This window comes from Salvelinus sp. IW2-2015, linkage group LG4q.1:29, assembly GCF_002910315.2.
Source record: "Salvelinus sp. IW2-2015 linkage group LG4q.1:29, ASM291031v2, whole genome shotgun sequence".
Lineage (NCBI taxonomy): Eukaryota > Metazoa > Chordata > Actinopteri > Salmoniformes > Salmonidae > Salvelinus > Salvelinus sp. IW2-2015.
Genome location: NC_036842.1, coordinates 72,142,355 through 72,161,464, shown reverse-complemented (window position 1 = coordinate 72,161,464; position 19,110 = coordinate 72,142,355). Strand labels below are relative to the sequence as shown.

At 42.9% G+C, this 19,110-nt stretch overlaps 1 protein-coding gene across 1 annotated transcript in view; it reads left to right on the top strand.

Moving 5' to 3' along the window:
- The first annotated feature begins 1,807 nt into the window (after positions 1 to 1,807).
- The window catches only part of LOC111962490 (early endosome antigen 1), a 53,252-nt gene continuing 35,949 nt past the window's right edge, over positions 1,808 to 19,110 (top strand). Inside the window, exons 1-3 of the mRNA XM_023985611.2 lie at positions 1,808 to 1,946; positions 12,965 to 13,042; positions 13,182 to 13,294. Of these exons, the coding sequence (XP_023841379.1) occupies positions 1,923 to 1,946; positions 12,965 to 13,042; positions 13,182 to 13,294 (215 nt within the window). The 5' untranslated portion in view covers positions 1,808 to 1,922. The remainder of the gene's footprint in view (positions 1,947 to 12,964; positions 13,043 to 13,181; positions 13,295 to 19,110) is intronic.

Genomic DNA, 19,110 nt, shown 5'->3' with positions numbered 1-19,110 from the left:
GGAGAAATTAAATGGGATTAAATGGGGCATAAACAAGAGCATAGTGACATGATCGACTCACCAAATGCAAAGGAGGCAGTCACCTATCAGCTCTGGCTTTGTCAGACAACTGAAAGCAACAACTCCCATGATATTACACAAAGCCTAGGAAAGATATTAAAATAGCATTTTATAATTATTTTATCTTTCCAATCAAAGTTACAGAATGTACTTACTGTATTGGTATGCACAAATGTGTTCTCTGCTCTTCACTCTCATGCTTAAATAAAGATACTGTATTTCAATATCAAAACTGGACTATGTTTGTGATGATTGAGTTTCTCCAAGTAGATGATTACAGCTTATATGTTATTAAATGTATTAGTTAAATGTAACATACCAAAGTTTTCAAACTTCAAACATCCTTCAAAGGCATTTCTCTCATTGTAAGTCACTCTCACCCTAAATTCTATAGACCCCCAAGAGTCTCTACTACAAGAATGGGGGCAGAAAAAAAAGCCTAAAAGCTATCAAGGAATGTAGTGGAGTAGCATGTCTACACATATTGTAGTTTCTGTTGGGCAGGAGCTGGTCTGACTTGAATTTGCCTTCCTTACTAGCCCATAACGTGTCTTGTGATCACTTTCTTAGTTTATTTGAGCTTTTCAGACAGCAAATATCAAGGATCCTTCTGGTACTAATATTACTAGTAGGTAACATGTGATTTTAGCTTAGCTTTTTTATTTATATTGTCCTTCATTTGGACTAATTTTCAAGGTATTTTCTAAAACCCCACAAAGTACACTAATTTCCCTTTATTTGTCTGTCAATCAAGCTCATGTACCACATCGTTCAAATTATAGACTAGACTCACTAGACTTTTTTTTTTTTTTTTAACTAGGCAAGTCAATTAAGAACAAATTCTTACTTACAATGGCGGCCTACCCCGGCCAGGCCCTAACCCGGACAACGCTGGGCCAATTGTGCACCGCCCTATGGGACTCCCAATCACGGCCACTTGTGATACGGCTTGGAATCGAAACAGGGTCTGTAGTGACGCTTCTAGCACTGAGATGCAGTGACTTAGACCTCTGCGCCACTCGGGAGCACCACAACTCTCACAACTCTTACCTCAGCAGATTCTTAAGAGGGTTAAATTCAAGAAAGCATATGGTCAAAAAAACAGGGGAGCTGTTAAGTAATGATAACGGATGGGCCACATTGTGATGTTTGCAAACTCCTGCCATTTGCTACATTGGGGTCAGAATTGGGATGGTGTCCAGTGAGGTTCTGGTCTGAGGTGGCACGCAAGATTGTGATACTGGAAGTGTGGGGACACACGAAATGAATGGACTGGCTACTGTAACGACACTAACCGCCGTTGAGGCTCAATTTTAAAGTAGTCAATTTTATTCTTCTTTTGTGTTTGAAAAAAAGTGTAAAGCTAATATAGGTGATTTACAGTGCTGAAATTGTGAACCAAATCTTGTGTTTCATTTATTCTGGCCACTATGGCGATGATATACTGTATCTTAAAGCCATTTACAAACCATAGCACCCAATTTGAAGAAGAAGACAACACTCTGATGATTGGCTGATCGCTCCCAACCCAAATAAATCCCCACCCAGTTGAATACTTTAAAATGGTGAAAGCCCTCAACTGCAATGTACTTGCTAAAATGGGTTATATACAAGTTTAGTCCTCCAACTATCTCTATGATGGGGTCCTGTTGCCCTCTGAAACACAGTAAAGTCACCGGCTATCCAACGTTTGAAAACAATTAAATGTCTTGAATGTAGCCTTTACTTCAGACGGAGCTCTGCCCCGCCCCAGAAGCAGTGGGCTTGGTCAGGTGTTCCGAGAACCAACAACGGGCTTAAACTTTTCCCTTGGAACATTAATCGTATTTCATTTTACAGTCAAACATAAATCGATATCGAGCATGCTTAGACGGATACTTCAAATGGTAAGATTCCAGAATCAAAGCGGCAGGCGTACAGTTTATATGATACCAAGTCGCTTTCCTTGTGTTGCACAGGCCTGCGCTCTGTGTCTGTTGTCAGCCAGTCAGGCCGACACAACAAAACGGGCCTAGCTAGCATCAAATGTCCACGTATATAAACTACAGTCAGTTTGAACAGTGGAGATAAATATATGGTTGGTACAATGTGCTTACTAGCTTAGATAGTTTGGCTCATGGCTAATGTTACGCAAAGTGCCCGGGTAGTAGCTAACGTTACAGCTACCTAGCTAAGCTTTTTGGAGGATGCCCATGGGCATGGCTAGCCAACTTGTTCGCTCAAATTGTAACTTTAGAACAATTACCTATCCAACGACACCACTTAAGTAGACCGGAACTGTGACCTTTTGGTAAACGGTTTGAGGGAGACATCTTCATTTGTCCACTATCTTTGGTTAGCCTTCTCGTTTTAAGTTACCGGTATGCGAGTAGCTAGTTAGCTTGCTAACAAACATGCAAGCAATGAATGGCTTATAACGTTACATGGCAATATCAGTCACTCAAAGGCCAGCTGTTATTGTGTGCTGCTGAATCAAGGCCAAATTATGTGTCATAATACATTGACAGTTTACGTACTCCTTTCTTTCGCTAATTCTTTGTCCTGTACATGCTTGCCACCAAAACATGAGATGGTTAGGTACACTGGTGAAATCAAAGCTATTGAGTGTTGTAAAAGTTAGCCCCATCCCAACACTTCCTGTTGCATGATCGCGGTTGCAGTGGTCAGCAGAACAGTCAGGTGTTCGTGAACAGCTCGTTGTTCATGCTAAACCACAGATACACATTCATTCAGTACATATATTTATATTTAGCCTACTTGTTAGTCACCACAACAGTTTTGGCCGGCCATTTGCTAAATTCTGTCACCTCCAGCATTTCACTTTCATTTCACATTAGGTCGATTTTCCCTTTTTCCTATGGAAATGAATAATTCCTCTTGAAACCAGGATAAAAATAATTCAAGCTGCAATATGTACATTTTGGGGTGACCTGACAACATTCTCATAGAAATGTGAGTTCTAGATCTGTCATTATCATTGAAAGCAAGTCTAAGAAGTTGTAGATCTGTTCTATGTGCTTCCCGTTTTAAGTTCAGTTTTTCATATTTTACTTTCGTTTTTGTACACCGGCTTCAAACAAATGAAAATACAATATTTTTGGTTATGGAAAATATATTTCAGATGTTTAGATGGTACAATGATCCTCTACACCAGTGGTTCCCAAACTTTTTATAGTCCTGTATCCCTTCAAACATTCAAACTCCAGCTGCACCAGAGTCAGCASACTCTCAAATGTAAAAAAATAAATAAATCTAATCAAATCAAAGTTTATTTGTCACGTGCACCGAATACAACAGGTGTAGACCTTACAGTGAAATGCTTACTTACAGGCTCTAACCAATGGTGTGGGAAAAAAAGGTATGTGTGTGTGTAGGTAAGTAAAGAAATAAAACAACAGTAAAAAGACATTTGAAAAAGAGTAGCAAGGCTATATACAGACACCTGTTAGTCAGGCTTATTGAGGTAGTATGTACATGTAGGTATCGTTAAAGTGACTATGCATATKTGATGAACAGAGAGTAGCAGAAGCGTAAAAAGAGGGGTTGGCGGGTGGTGGGACACAATGCAGATAGCCCGGTTAGCCAATGTGCGGGAGCACTGGTTGGTCGGGGTATGTACATGAATGTACAGTTAAAGTGACTATGCATATAAGATAAACAGAGAGTAGCAGCAGTGTAAAAGAGGGTTTGGGGGGGTCACATATTGCAAATAGTCTGGGTAACCATTTGGTTACCTGTTCAGGAGTCTTATGGCTTGGGGGTAAAAACTGTTGAGAAGCCTTTTTGTCCTAGAGAAGCCTTTTTGTCCTAGACTTGGCACTCCGGTACCGCTTGCCATGCGGTAGTAGAGAGAACAGTCTATGACTGGGGTGGCTGGGGTCTTTGACAATTTTTAGGGCCTTCCTCTGACACTGCCTGGTGTAGAGGTCCTGGATGGCAGGCAGCTTTGCCCCAGTGATGTACTGGGCCGTACGCACTACCCTCTGAAGTGCTTTGCGGTCGGAGGCCGAGCAATTGCCGTACCAGGCAGTGATGCAACCGGTCAGGATGCTCTCGATGTTGCAGCTGTAGAACCTTTTGAGGATCTCAGGACCCATGCTAAATCTTTTTAGTTTCCTGAGGCTTTGTCGTGCCCTCTTCATGACTGTCTTGGTGTGTTTGGACCGATCTAGTTTGTTGTTGATGTGGACACCAAGGAATTTGAAGCTCTCAACCTGCTCCACTACAGCCCTGTCGATGAGAATGGGGACGTGCTCGGTGCTCCTTTTCCTGTAGTCCACAATCCTCTCCTTAGTCTTGGTTACGTTGAGGGATAGGTTGTTATTCTGGCACCACCCGGCCAGGTCTCTGACCTCCTCCCTATAGGCTGTCTCGTCATTGTCGGTAATCAGGCCTACCACTGTTGTGTCATCAGCAAACTTAATGATGGTGTTGGAGTCGTGCCTGGCCATGCAGTTGTGGGTGAACAGGGAGTACAGGAGGGGACTGAGCATGCATCCCTGGGGAGCTCCAGTGTTGAGGATCAGCGTGGCAGATGTGTTGCTACCTACCCTCACCATCTGGGGGCAGTCTGTCAGGAAGTCCAGGATCCAGTTGCAGAGGGAGGTGTTTAGTCCCAGGTTCCTTAGCTTGGTGATGAGCTTTGAGGGTACTATGGTGTTGAACGATGAGCTGTAGTCAATGAACAGCATTCTCACATAGGTGTTCCTTTTGTCCAGGTGGGAAAGGGCAGTGTGGAGTGCAATAGAGATTGCATAATCTGTGGATCTGTTTGGGCGGTATGCAAATTGGAGTGGGTCTAGGGTTTCTGGGATAATGGTGTTGATGTGAGCCATTACCAGCCTTTCAAAGAACTTCATGGCTACGGACGTGAGTGCTACGGGTCTGTAGTCATTTAGGCAGGTTGCCTTTGTGTTCTTGGGCACAGGGACTATGGTGGTCTGCTTGAAGCATGTTGGTATTGCAGACTCAATCAGGGACATGTTGAAAATGTCAGTGAAGACACCTGCCAGTTGGTCAGCACATGCCCGGAGCACACGTCCTGGTAATTTGTCTGGCCTCGCAGCCTTGTGTATGTTGACCTGTTTAAAGGTCTTACTCACGTCGGCTACGGAGAGCGTGATCACACAGTCGTACGGAACAGCTGATGCTCTCATGCATGCCTCCGTGTTGCTTGCCTCGAAGCGAGCATAGAAGTGATTTAGCTCGTCTGGTAGGCTCGTGTCACTGGGTAGCTCGTGGCTGTGCTTCCCTTTGTAGTCTGTAATAGTTTGCAAGCCCTGCCACATCCGACGAGCGTCGGAGCCGGTGTAGTATGATTCAATCTTTGCCTTTTATTGATGCTTTGCCTGTTTGATGGTTCGTCGCAGGGCAAAGCAGGATTTCTTGTAAGCTTCCGGGTTAGAGTCCCGCACCTTGAAAGCGGCAGCTCTACCCTTTAGCTCAGTGCGAATGTTGCCTGTAATCCATGGCTTCTGGTTGGGGTATGTACGTACAGTCACTGTGGGGACGATGTCCCCAATGCACTTATTGATAAAGCCAGTGACTGATGTGTATTCCTCAATGTCATCGGAAGAATCCCGGAACATGTTCCAGTCTATGATAGCAAAGCAGTCCTGTAGTTTAGCATCTGCTTCAGCTGACCATTTTTTTAATAGACTGAGTCACTGGTGCTTCCTGCTTTAATTTTTGCTTGTAAGCAGGAATCAGGAGGATAGCGTTGTGGTCGGATTTACCAAATGGAGGGCAAGGGAGAGCTTTGTACGCGTTTCTGTGTGGAGTACAGGTGATCTAGAATTTTTCCCCCTCTGCTTGCACATTTACCATGTTGATAGAGATTTGGTAGAACTGATTTAAGTTTCCCTGCATTAAATTCTCCGGCCACTAGGAGCGCCYCCTCTGGGTGAGTGGATTCCTGTTTGCTTATTTCCTTCTCCAGCTGACTGAGTGCGGTCTTAGTGCCAGCATCTGTCTGTGGTGGTAACTAAACAGCCACGAAAAGTATAGCTGAGAACTCTCTAGGCAAGTAGTGTGACCTGCAATTTATCACTATACTCTACTTCAGGCGAGCAAAATCTAGAGACTTCCTTAGATTTTGTGCACCAGCTGTTGTTTACCAATATGCACAGACCCCCCCCCCGTCTTACCGGAGTGTGCTGTTCTATCCTGCCGGTGCAGCGTGTATCCCGCTAGCTGAATATCCATGTCATTCAGCCACGATTCCATAAAGCATAGGATATGCATCAAAAACTGTATGCTTTACAGTTTTTGATGTTCCGTTGGTAGGATATTCGTGATCGTACCTCGTCTAGTTTATTGTCCAATGGTTGCACGTTGGCGAGTAATATTGACGGTAACGGCAGCTTTCCTAGTTGCTTTCTGCGGGTCCGGACGAGGCATCCGGCTCTTCGTCCTCTGCGTCGCTTCCTTTTGCGAATAATTGGGATGTCTGCCCTGTGGGGTGTTTGGAGAATATTGTGTGAGTCCTACTTGTTGTTGTTGTTGAAGACATCTTTGTCTAATCTGAGGTGAGTGATCTCTTTCCTGATATCCAGAAGCTCTTTTCTTCCGTAAGATACGGTTGCAGAAACATTATGTACAAAATAATTAAAAAATATTGCGAAAAACACCACATAATAGCACAATTGGTTAGGAGACCGTAAAACCTGCGGCCATCTCCTCCGGCGCCATTTTTTGCTATCATTGTAAGCCAACGGCGGCCATCATTGTAAGCCTGCCACACACTATACAATACATTTATTGAACATAAGAATGAGTGCGTTTTTGTCACAACCTGGCTCGTGGGAAGTGACAAAGAGCTCTTATAGGACCAGGGCACAAATAATAATACAATAATCAATAATTTGTTCTTTATTTAGCCATCTTACATATAAAACCTTATTTGTTCATCAAAAATGGTGAATTACTCACCACAGGTTAATGAGAATGGTGTGCTTGAAAGGATGCACATAACTCTGCAATGTTGGGTTGTATTGGAGAGTGTCTTAAATCCTTTTACACACAGTCTGTGCCTGTATTTAGTTTTCATGCTAGTGAAGGCCGAGAATCCACTCTCACATTGGTACATGGTTGCAAATGGCATCAGTGTCTTAACAGTGCGATTTGCCAAGGTAGGATACTCAGAGCAGCCCAATCCAGAAATCTGTCAGTGGCTTCTGATTAAATTCAATTTTCTCAGAACCGCTTGTTGTAATTTCGATGAGGCTCTCTTGTTCAGATATCGGTAAGTGGACTGGAGGCAGGGCATGACAGGGATAACGAATCTAGTTGTTTTTGTCATGCATTTTCGGGAAAGTACCTGCGTAATTGCCACCCAGCTCACTCAGGTGCTGCGCTATATCACATTTGACATTGTCTGTAAGCTTCAGTTCATTTGCACACAAATCATACAATGATGGAAAGACCTGTGTGGTGTTCGTGTTAATGCAGATAGAAAAGAGCTCCAACTTCTTAATCATAGCCTCAATTTTGTCCCGCACATTGAATATAGTTGCGGAGAGTCCCTGTAATCCTAGATTCAGATCATTCAGGCGAGAAAAAACATCACCCAGATAGGCCAGTCGTGTGAGAAACTCGTCATCATGCAAGTAGTCAGTAAAGAAAACTTTAAGCTCGTCTCTCAATTTAAAAAAACTTGTCAATACTTTTAATCTTGATAACCAGCGCACTTCTGTATGTTGTAAAAGCGTTACATGGTCGCTGCCCATATCATTGCATAATGCAGAAAATACACTTGAGTTCAGGGGCCTTTCTTTAACAAAGTTAAGCATTTTCACTGTTGTGTCCAAAATGTATTTTAAGCTGTCAGGCATTCCCTTGGCAGCAAGAGCCTCTCGGTGGATGCTGCAGTGTACCCAAGTGGCGTCTGGAGCAACTGCTTGCACACACGTTACCACTCCACTATGTCTCCCTGTCATGGCTTTTGCGCCATCAGTACAGATACCAACACATCTTGACCACCAAAGTCCATTTGATGTCACAAAGCTGTCCAGTGCTTTAAAAATAWACTGTCATGTTGTCCTGGTTTCCAGTGGTTTGCAGACGAGGATGTCTTCCTTAATTGACCTCCCATAAACCTATTGGACATATACCAGGAGCTGTGCCAGGCCTGCCACATCTGTTGACTCATCCAGCTGTAACGCATAGAATTCACTGGCTTGTATGTGAAGAACTAATTGTTTCAGAACATCTCCTGCCATGTCACTGATGCGTCGTGAAACAGTGTTGTTTGATGGCATTGTCTGTATAGTTTTTTGTGCCTTTTCCCCCAGCATTGTCCCAGCCATATCCGTGGCAGTGGGAACAGTGAAGTCCTCCACAATAGTATGGGGCTTGCCCGTCCTAGCCACTCGGTAGCTCACCATATAAGATGCTTCTAGCCCCTTCTTATTAATGGTATCTGTTGCTTTTATACATGTTTTACTACTCGAAAGTCGTCTTTATTCTTGCAAAAAAAAAACATGTTTTGTTTCTAAATTTTTGCGCAAGAGCGAAGGTTTCCCGCGAGAGAGTAACTGTTAATGTGATTGGATGTTAATTATTTGACTAAGCTGCCTGTTTTATTTTTTATTTCACCTTTATTTAACCAGGTAGGCTAGTTGAGAACAAGTTCTCATTTACAACTGCGACCTGGCCAAGAATAAAGCAAAGCAGTTTGACACATACAACAACACAGAGTTACACATGGAATAAACAAACATACAGTCAATAATACAGTAGAGAAAAAAAACTATATACATTGTGTGCAAATGAGGTAAGATAAGGGAGGTAAGGCAATAAATAGGCTTGGTGGCGAAGTAATTATAATATACCAATTAAACACTGGAGTGATTGATGTGCAGAAGGTAAATGTGCAAGTAGAGATACTGGGGTGCAAAGAAGCAAGATAAATAAATACAGTATGGGGATGAGGTAGTTGGATGGGATATATTACAGATGGGCTATGTACAGGTGCAGTGATCTGTGAGCTGCTCTGACAGCTGGTGCTTAAAGCTAGTGAGGGAGATATGAGTCTCCAGCTTCATTGTTTTTTGCAGTTCATTCCAGTCATTGGCAGCAGAGAACTGGAAGGAAAGGCGGCCGAAGGAGGAATTGGCTTTGGGGGTGACTAGTGAGATATACCTGCTGGAGAATGTGCTATGGGTGGGTGCTGCTATGGTGACCAGTGAGCTGAGATAAGGCGGGGCTTTACCAAGCAGAGACTTGTAGATGACCTGGAGCCAGTGGGTTTGGTGACGAGTATGAAGCGAGGGCCAGCCAACGAGAGCGTACAGGTCGCAATGGTGGGTAGTATATGAGGCTTTGGTGACAAAACGGATGGCACTGTGATAGACTGCATCCAATTTGTTGAGTAGAGTGTTGGAGGCTATTTTGTAAATGACATCGTCGAGGATCGGTAGGGTGGTCAGTTTTACGAGGGTATCTTTGGCAGCATGAGTGAAGGAGACTTTGTTGCGAAATAGGAAGCCGATTTTAGATTTAATTTTGGATTGGAGATGCTTAATGTGAGTCTGGAAGGAGAGTTTCAGTCTAACCAGAGACCTAGGTATTTGTAGTTGTCCACGTATTCTAAGTCAGAACCGTCCAGACCGCCCGTCCAACCGTCCAGACTCTGGACGGGCGGGCAGGTGCGGGCAGCGATCGGTTGAAGAGCATGCATTTAGTTTTACTTGCATTTAAGAGCAGTTGGAGGCAACGGAAGGAGAGTTGTATGGCATTGAAGCTCGTCTGGAGGTTAGTTTGTCCGAAGAAGGGCCAGAAGTGTACAGAATGGTGTCGTCTGCGTAGAGGTGYATCAGAGAATCACCAGCAGCAAGAGCGACATCATTGATGTATACAGAGAAGCGAGTCGGCCCGAGAATTGAATCCTGTGGCACCCCCATAGTGACTGCCAGAGGTCCAGACAACAGGCCCTCCGATTTGACACACTGAACTCTATCTGAGAAGTAGTTGGTGAACCAGGCGAGGCAGTCATTTGAGAAAGAAAGGCTATTGAGTCTGCCAATAAGAATGTGGTGATTGACAGAGTCGAAAGCCTTGGCCACGTCGATGAATACGGCTGCACAGTAATGTCTCTTATCGATGGCGGTTATGATATTGTTTAGGACCTTGAGCGTGGCTGAGGTGCACCCATGACCAGCTCTGAAACCAGATTGTATAGCGGAGAAGGTATGGTGGGATTTGAAATGGTCGTTAATCTGTTTGTTAACTTGGCTTTTGAAGACCTTAGAAAGGCAGGGTAGGATAGATACAGGTCTGTAGCAGTTTGGGTCTAGTGTCACCACCTTTGAAGAGGGGGATGATCGCTGCAGCTTTCCAATCTTTGGTAATCTCAGACGATACGAGAGGGAGGTTGAACAGGTTAGTAATAGGGGTTGCAACAATTTCGGCAGATCATTTTAGAAAGAGAGGGTCCAGATTGTCTAGCCCGGCTGATTTGTAGGGGTCCAGATTTTGCAGCTCTTTCAGAACATCAGCCATCTGGATTTGGGGGAAGGAGAAACGGGGGAGGCTTGGGCGAGTTGCTGTGGGGGGTGCTGGGCAGTTGACCGGGGTAGGAGTAGCCAGGTGGAAAGCATGGTCAGCCCTAGAAAAATGCTTATTGAAATTCTCAATTATCGTGGATTTATCGGTGGTGACAGTGTTTCCTAGCCTCAGTGCAGTGGGCAGCTGGGTGGAGGTGCTCTTATTCTCCATGGACTTTACAGTGTCCCAGAACCTTTTTGATTTTGTGCTACAGGATGCACATTTCTGTTTGAAAAAGCTAGCCTTAGCTTTCCTAACTTCCCTGAAAAGTTGCATATCACGGGGGCTATTCGATGCTAATGCAGTACGCCACAGGGTGTTTTTGTGCTGGTCGAGGGCAGTCAGGTCTGGAGTGAACCAAGAGCTATATCTGTTCCTGGTTCTACATTTTTTGAATGGAGCATGCTTATTTAAGATGGTGAGGAAGGCACTTTTAAAGAATAACCAGGCATCCTCTACTGACGGGATGAGGTCAGTATCATTCCAGGATACCCCGGCCAGGTTGATTAGAAAGGCCTGCTCGCTGAAGTGTTTTAGGGAGCGTTTGACCGCAGACCTATTACGGATGCAGGCAATGAGGCAGTGATCGCTGAGATCTTGGTTGAAAACAGGAGAGGTGTATTTGAGGGCAGGTTGGTTAGAAGTATTTGACATTGTGTTGTTATTTCGCTGAACACTAGATTTGTTAATGTTATTTTTGGCAGTGAAACGAGGCTACTCAGGCGAGAAAAAACCTCACCCAAATGTATAGCCCTGTTGGAAAATATAAATGCACTGTTTGAAAATGTGAAGGAATATATATATATTGTGATTTATATCATATATTGTGATTTATATATATATATTTGGTGTACCCCCGCCGGCATTGCGCGTCTGCTCTACACTATACTTGCTTCTTTTATCTCACAAACTGAAATTAGGCGAACTACTAAAATATTAGCAACCAGGAAATGGTGGAGCGATTTTGGCATAGTGCATTTTTAATACCATGATTTTCAGGAAATGTATGTAGTCCATAGAATGTTCCTTTGGAGGAAGGATTGTTGACATATATTTTACATTTATATCTAAAAGTATAATTGAGAAATAATTAATAAAAAATTGCATATTATATACATGCCATTTTTGCCTTACCCAGGCCTCCTTTAAGACTCCATAATGTTTAATCTGTGCCACAAAAAAATTGGTGTCATAAGAAGCTCTACCACTTGCTCTGAAATATGAGTAGTATTTTGTTTTCAATAACAATTGTCTTATATTTTTCAATATTCATAAATGAACATATAAACATGAATATTGAAAATATACTATTTCGGATTTGGCAAATGTTTCTATATATTGTTGAACTAAATATACTCTACGGGCGTATCAAAGTTCCAGTGGGATCTCTGCTTCTTTTAAAGTTATGGCCCATTTTAAACAGAGAAATTGGTATAGTAGGCAATGTAGCCTAATCAGTCACAGCTCTCCCATTTACTTGTCATTGCATATCCTTCAAATCACCAGCAGATGGTGACCATTTTGAAAACAATTTTACATTCACTCTATTCATTCTTACAAATTGGATCGTAACTCTAAGAGTAGCAGATATCCCACTGGAACTTTGATATTCCTGTAGAGTATATTATGTCCAATAATTCGGTCACAGACTCTGCAGTGGCATTATAGAGCTGCAGGGGATAGCACAAACCCACCCAACATAGCTAACCTAAATGGATATTTATTCAATATTATCAACAAAAAAAAAGAAAAAAAAAGATTCCCTAAATTCCATACATAGTTGAAGATTACACTGCTTTGTTCTTTTGGCTAATCATCCTCATGTGAACTGAATAACTTCTCTACACTCAATGTTGACAATTAGTCAGTCAGACAGTAAGAAAGTAGGCCTAGCCTACTGCTTCGAGTTGTGCTTTTGGACTCCTTAGATATAGACTATTACAAGTAGTTTAACCTCATAAAACAGAGTGATTCATTCATCTTTGTGTGTGCGGAGTAGCACTCCTGTTAAGGGGCGTTCTGTTTCAGCCCTATGTGTCCTGAGGTGACACTAGTGGAAGTGCCAAGTACAGGTAAAGCTTAGCTCTGTCGCTCTCTCTCTCTGACTCAGACACACTCCCTTGTGATGCAGCCCCACATAAATTAATTTAACAGTTGAAAAACGGAAGTCTCTCAGACAGTTATGGGCGCGGTGTCAAAAATGTATCTCACGGAGCTGTTCTTCAATACCCATTACATGCCAACGCTACTTGTTTGGGTAGATTTCAGCGAATGGATGGCTTAACAGGATGTCCACTGCTGTGACTCATTTTAATTTGACTATGTCACCTCCCTCCTTTGTCTTCTCTCCCTCCCACAGACTCCTGGGAAAGGAGGCTCCCAGAACTCTGAGTCAGACCAGCCCAGTGCAGACCTCAACAATGACCAGACCTCTGAGGTAACACGTGTCTCTTACTTGTGTAACTCACCTGATGGACCATATTGCCTACTGTACCACTGAACGTTTTAGTTGTGGGGCCATGATCCCTATCCTGTATTCCGTAGTCTGATCATGTCTAGCCTATGTCTGTGTGCAGGGATTCATCTGTCCCCAGTGCATGAAGTCCCACAACTCTGCAGAGGAACTGTTTAAGCACTATGAACTGTACCACGATTCAGGAGACCAGCCCTCCCACATGGGCCCTGGCCGGTAAGACCACTGTCTTCTTCCTGGCTTTACTGTAGCACACTATAAGGATACTTAGTTGTCCTGTCCTCTTGGTATTTTTGGTATTTATTAGGATCCGCATTAGCCGCTGCAAAAGCATCAAATCAAAACAAACTATTTGTCACATGCGCCGAGTACTTACTTACAAGCCCTTAACCAACATTGCAGTTCAATAAAGATAATTAATAAAAAAATAACACAATAAAATAACAATGTCGAGGCTTTATACAGGGGGTACCGGTACCGACTCAATATGCGGGGGTACAGGTTAGTCGTGGTAATTTGTTAATGTAGGTAGGGGTAAAGTGACTATGCATAGATAATAAACAGCGAGTTGCAGCAGTGTAAAATACAATTGGGGGGTGTGGGTTCAATGTAAAATAACCCGGGTGGCCATTTGATTTTTTGTTCAGCGGTCTTAGGGGTAGAAGCTGTTCAGAAGCCTTTTGGTCCTAGACTTGGCACTCCGGTACCACTTGCTGTGCGGTAGCAGAGAGAACAGTCTATGACTTGGGTGATTGGAGTCTTTGACAATTAAAAAAAAATCTTTCCTCTGACACCACCTAGTATATAGGTCCTGGATGGCAGGAAGCTTGGCACCATTGATGTACTGGGCCATATGCACTACCCTCTGTAGCGCCTTATGGTCAGATGCTGAGCAGTAGCCATACCAGGCGGTGATGCAATTTGGCAAGACATTTCACAAATAGCACATTTCAAACTGCCTGCAAATTTACCTTTCAGTTGCACTAAATGTATAACAAAAAGGCAGAATATGCGCTGTTTAGACTTAGAACCAGGTTTTATAAGGGAAGAGAGAAGATAGGCAGGCTACTAGCAAGACAACTAAAAATGCATAACACTTCTAATGTAATTCCAGCAATTAAGAAGGGCAGTAAGATGGTGACAAAGTGTGTTTCAACATTTTTATGAAGATTTATATACATCCTCCTTTTCAGCGAGCCCCATAGATATGGATACTTTTTTTGTCTGGTATATAATTACCTAGATTATCAGATAGCCAGGTAGAGGACCTGGACCGTACTATAACAGAAGAGGAGGTTATAGACACATCTTACTGTATCTATGAAAGCAGGGAAACCACCTGGTCTGAATGGAATTCCTGTAGAATACTACAAAAAGTATATTGACATTCTTGTACCTGTATTGACAGTGGTTTACCAGGAGGCATTTAAAAATGGCTCCCTTCCAGACACCTTTAATGAGGCTTTGATATCACTGATTCCTAAGAAGAATAGAGATACTACAGAACCTGGGAATTTTAGAGCTATCAGCCTCCTTAATGTGGATTGTAAGATCATTACTAAGACCCTTGCAATATGCTTAGAGAAGGCACTACCTAATATTATACATAGTGACAAAGTAGGATTTATTAAGAACAGGACCTGAACTGATAATATGAGGAAGCTCTTACATCTCATGTGGTTAAACAGCTCAAATATACCGTAGTTCCTACCACTGCTCTCTTGAGATGCTGAGAAGGTATTTGATAGGGTATAGTGGGCTCTTCTCTTTTCTCTCCCTGGTTTTGGACCTGACTTTTGTAAATGTATAGGAATCCTCTATTCCAATCTTAAAGCAACAGTATTTACGAATGGAATTATGTCTCCTTTTTTTGTCTTTCTAGAGGCACAAGGCAGGGTTGCTCGCTCTCCCCTCCTGTTTACCATAGTTTTAGAGCCTTTTGCGACAATGATGAGAACAGATCCATAAATTAGGGGTGTACATGGAGGCAAATGACACAAGCTGCTTATGTATGCAGATTATATTCTACTGCTGGTCTCTGATCCCGATTGCTTAATTGTATTGAATCATATTCTAGTATGTCGGGCTACAAAATGTATTGGAGTAAGTCGGAAGCAATGCCATATGTTACTCTGGAACCTAACCCTATTTAATTTCAAATGGGTTCCTAATGGGAGGAAATATTTGGGTATTAAGTTGAGCTCAAATTTGGAGGAAGTGATGGGACTAAATTCTGAGCCACTACTAGTCAAGATTAAGACCAATTTAGAAAAATTTGAAAATATTAAACTTTCTTTATGAGGAAAGATCAATGTTATTAAAATGGTTGTGGTCCCAATATTTTAATTATATGTCTTCAATGTTACCTTTGAATATTCTCGACTTGTATTTTAAACAATATGACAAATTAACTAAATACTTTTTGTGGGATAGGGAAAAAAATTGATTAATATGAAGATTGTGTGCTCACCAAGGGATGTAGGAGGCTTCGCTTTACCAGATGTTAAATTGTACAATTTATCATTTGAAATGGCTAAATTGGCGAATCGTTGGGGCAAAAGGGATGCTGGCTTGGATTGGATAACAATAGAATGGGATGAAAGTTATCCTTTCACCCCTGTTGATACTCTGTCACAGTCTTATAGGGGAGAGGTCTGTTGAAACTCGCAACCCAATTTTGTTACACTCAAAAGAGATGTGGAGAACAGTACACAACATATGCGGAATCTAAAACAAGGATACTAGTCATTGTTACACAATCCTAGGCTACAGCTAGGAAAGAAGTCTCTGTACTGGAAACAGTGGCTAATGAAAGGAATTCAAACTATAGGTGATCTGTACAATGAAGATCTATTAATGTCATACTCAGATTTGGTACAAAAATATGTGGGAGACAGGATATTTCTGGAAATATTTACAATTGAGAGAATTGTATAACCGACTAAAAACTAAATCCTGGAAATAACCCAATAGCTGAGTATTTGGAATTACCCGAACATAAAGCAGCACATTTTTTACTCAATATTTATCATCTGCAGAGTATAGACTGTAAAAACCTCAGAACAATATGGCAAATTGACCTTAAGTGTGAAATTGAGGATGATACCTGGTTGAAGAGCTTGTCCAGCTCAGGGAGGAAAAAAAGGAAGCCAGGGGGTAACTTAGGTTTTATTGGAACCCAACAAAGTTTCATAAGACCAAATATTCTGTGTTGGAAATGCCAAAAAGACACAGGGACATTTTTTACACGCAATATGGGAATGTACATTAGTGCTACCTTTCTGGAAGGATGTTTTGAAATATCTGGAGGATTGGTTGGGTTTAACAATTCCAGTTTCACAGAGAATATGTATCTTGGGCGATAGAACAGAGTTACCTCATGTAACAAATGAGGAATTTGCACTGATCACTGTTGGTATCGTTACAGCAGCTCCTACTCTGAAACAGTGGATATAATTAATGTTGGAGGTAGCATCTTATGAACAAATGCTTGCTAAGCTATCTGGGGCGGCAGGTAGCCTAGTGGTTAGAGCGTTGGGCCATTAACCGAAAGGTTGCCGGATCAAATCCCCGAGCTGACAAGGTAAAAATCTGGCGTTCCTCCCCTGAACAAGGTAGGTAGCCTAGCAAGCATTTGTTCATAAGATGCTACCTCCAACATTGATTATATCCACTGTTTCAGAGTAGGAGCTGCTGTAACGATACCAACAGTGATCAGTGCAAATTCCTCATTTGTTACATGATTTGATTTATTTTTTAGAAATGACAATTCTATAAGCTTTTTATTTGTCATGTTTCTAAGACAGGGAGGTGATTACTTACGTTTGTGAACACATTTAGTTCTACCTTGTGAGATACTATTTGACTGTGTATGTGTGCTATGTTGGAGGATATGTCTGGATGTTTTTATTTTGTACAATGTTTTATTTTTTATTTGTTTTTGTTTGTGGAAAAAAGGAAAAAATAAATACAACTTTAATGACATAACATWAAAAAAAAAGACATAAAATTCTCCGGCAACAGCTTTGGTGGACATTCCTGCAGTCAGCATGCCAATTGCACGKTCCCTCAACTTGAGACATCTGTTTGATTGGGTTTTGTGACACAACTGCACATTTTAGATTGGCCTTTTTATTGTCCCAACACAAGGTGCAGCTGTTGAATTGCGACTCTACTTTGTCTCTATACTGACGCTTAGCTTGTTTGATTGCCTTGTGGAGGGAATAGCTACACTGTTTGTATTCGGTCATGTTTCCGGTCGCTTTTAATCATGGCAAGGCGACCGGAAACATGACCGAATACAAACAGTGTAGCTATTCCCTCCACAWGGCAATCAAACAAGCTAAGCGTCAGTATAGAGACAAAGTAGAGTCGCAATTCAACGGCTCAGACACGAGACATATGTGGCAAGGTCTACAGTCAATCACGGATTACAAAAAGAAAACCAGCCCCGTCACGGACACAGATGTCTTGCTCCCAGACAAACTAAACAACTTCTTTGCTCGCTTTGAGGACAATACAGTGCCACTGACACGGCCCGCTACCAAAACCTGCGGGCTCTCCTTCACCGCAGCCAACGTGAGTAAAACATTTTAAACGTGTTAACCCTCGCAAGGCTGCCGGCCCAGACGGCATCCCTAGCCGCGTCCTCAGAGCATGCGCAGACCAGCTGGCTGGTGTGTTTATGGACATATTCAATCAATCCCTATCACAGTCTGCTGTTCCCACATGCTTCAAGAGGGCCACCATTGTTCCTGTTCCCAAGAAAGCTAAGGTAACTGAGCTAAACGACAATCGCCCCGTAGCACTCACTTCCGTCATCATGATGTGCTTTGAGAGACTAGTCAAGGATCATATCACCTCCACCTTACCTGACACCCTAAACCCACTCCAATTTGCTTACCGCCCCAATAGGTCCACAGACAACGCAATCACACTGCACATTGCCCTAACCCATCTGAACAAGAGGAATACCTATGTAAGAATGCTGTTCATCGATTACAGCTCAGCATTTAACACCATAGTACCCTCCAAACTCGTCATTAAGCTCGAGACCCTGGGTCTCGACCCCGCCTGGTGGTGAGGGTAGGTAAGAACATCTCCACCCCGCTGATCCTCAACACTGGGGCCCCACAAGGGTGCGTTCTCAGCCCTCTCCTGTACTCCCTGTTCACCTGTGACTACGTGGCCATGCACGRCTCCAACTCAATCATCAAGTTTGCAGACGACCCTACAGTGGTAGGCTTGATTACCAACAACGACGAGACGGCCTACAGGGAGGAGGTGAGGGCCCTCGGAGTATGGTGTCAGGAAAATAACCTCACACTCAACATCAACAAAACAAAGGAGATGATCGTGGACTTCAGGAAACYGCAGAGGGAGCACCCTCCTATCCACATCGACGGGACAGTAGTGGAGAAGGTGTAAAGTTTTAAGTTCCTCTGCGTACACATCACAGACAAACTGAAATGGTCCACCCACACAGACAGCGTGGTGAAGAAGGCGCAACAGAACCTTTTCAACCTCAGGAGGCTGAAGAAATTTGGCTTGTCACCAAAAACACTCACAAGCTTTTACAGATGCACAATCGAGAGCATCCTGTCGGGCCGTAAGGCTCTCCAGAGGGTAGTGAGGTCTGCACAACGCATCACTGGGGGCAAACTACCTGCCCTCCAGGACACCTACACCACCCGATGTCACAGGAAGGCCAAAAAGATCATCAAGGACAACAACCACCCGAGCCACTGCCTGTTCACCCCACTATAATCCAGAAGGCGAGGTCAGTACAGGTGCATCAAAGCTGGGACCGAGAGACTGAAAAACAGCTTCTATCTCAAGGCCATCAGACTGTTAAACAGCCATTACTAACACTGAGTGGCTGCTGCCAACATACTGACTCAAATCTCTAGCCACTTTAATAATAAAAAATTGAATGTAATAAATGTATCACTTGCCACTTTAATCAATGCCACTTTATATAATGTTTACATATCCTACATTGCTCATCTCATATGTACAGTGGGGCAAAAAAG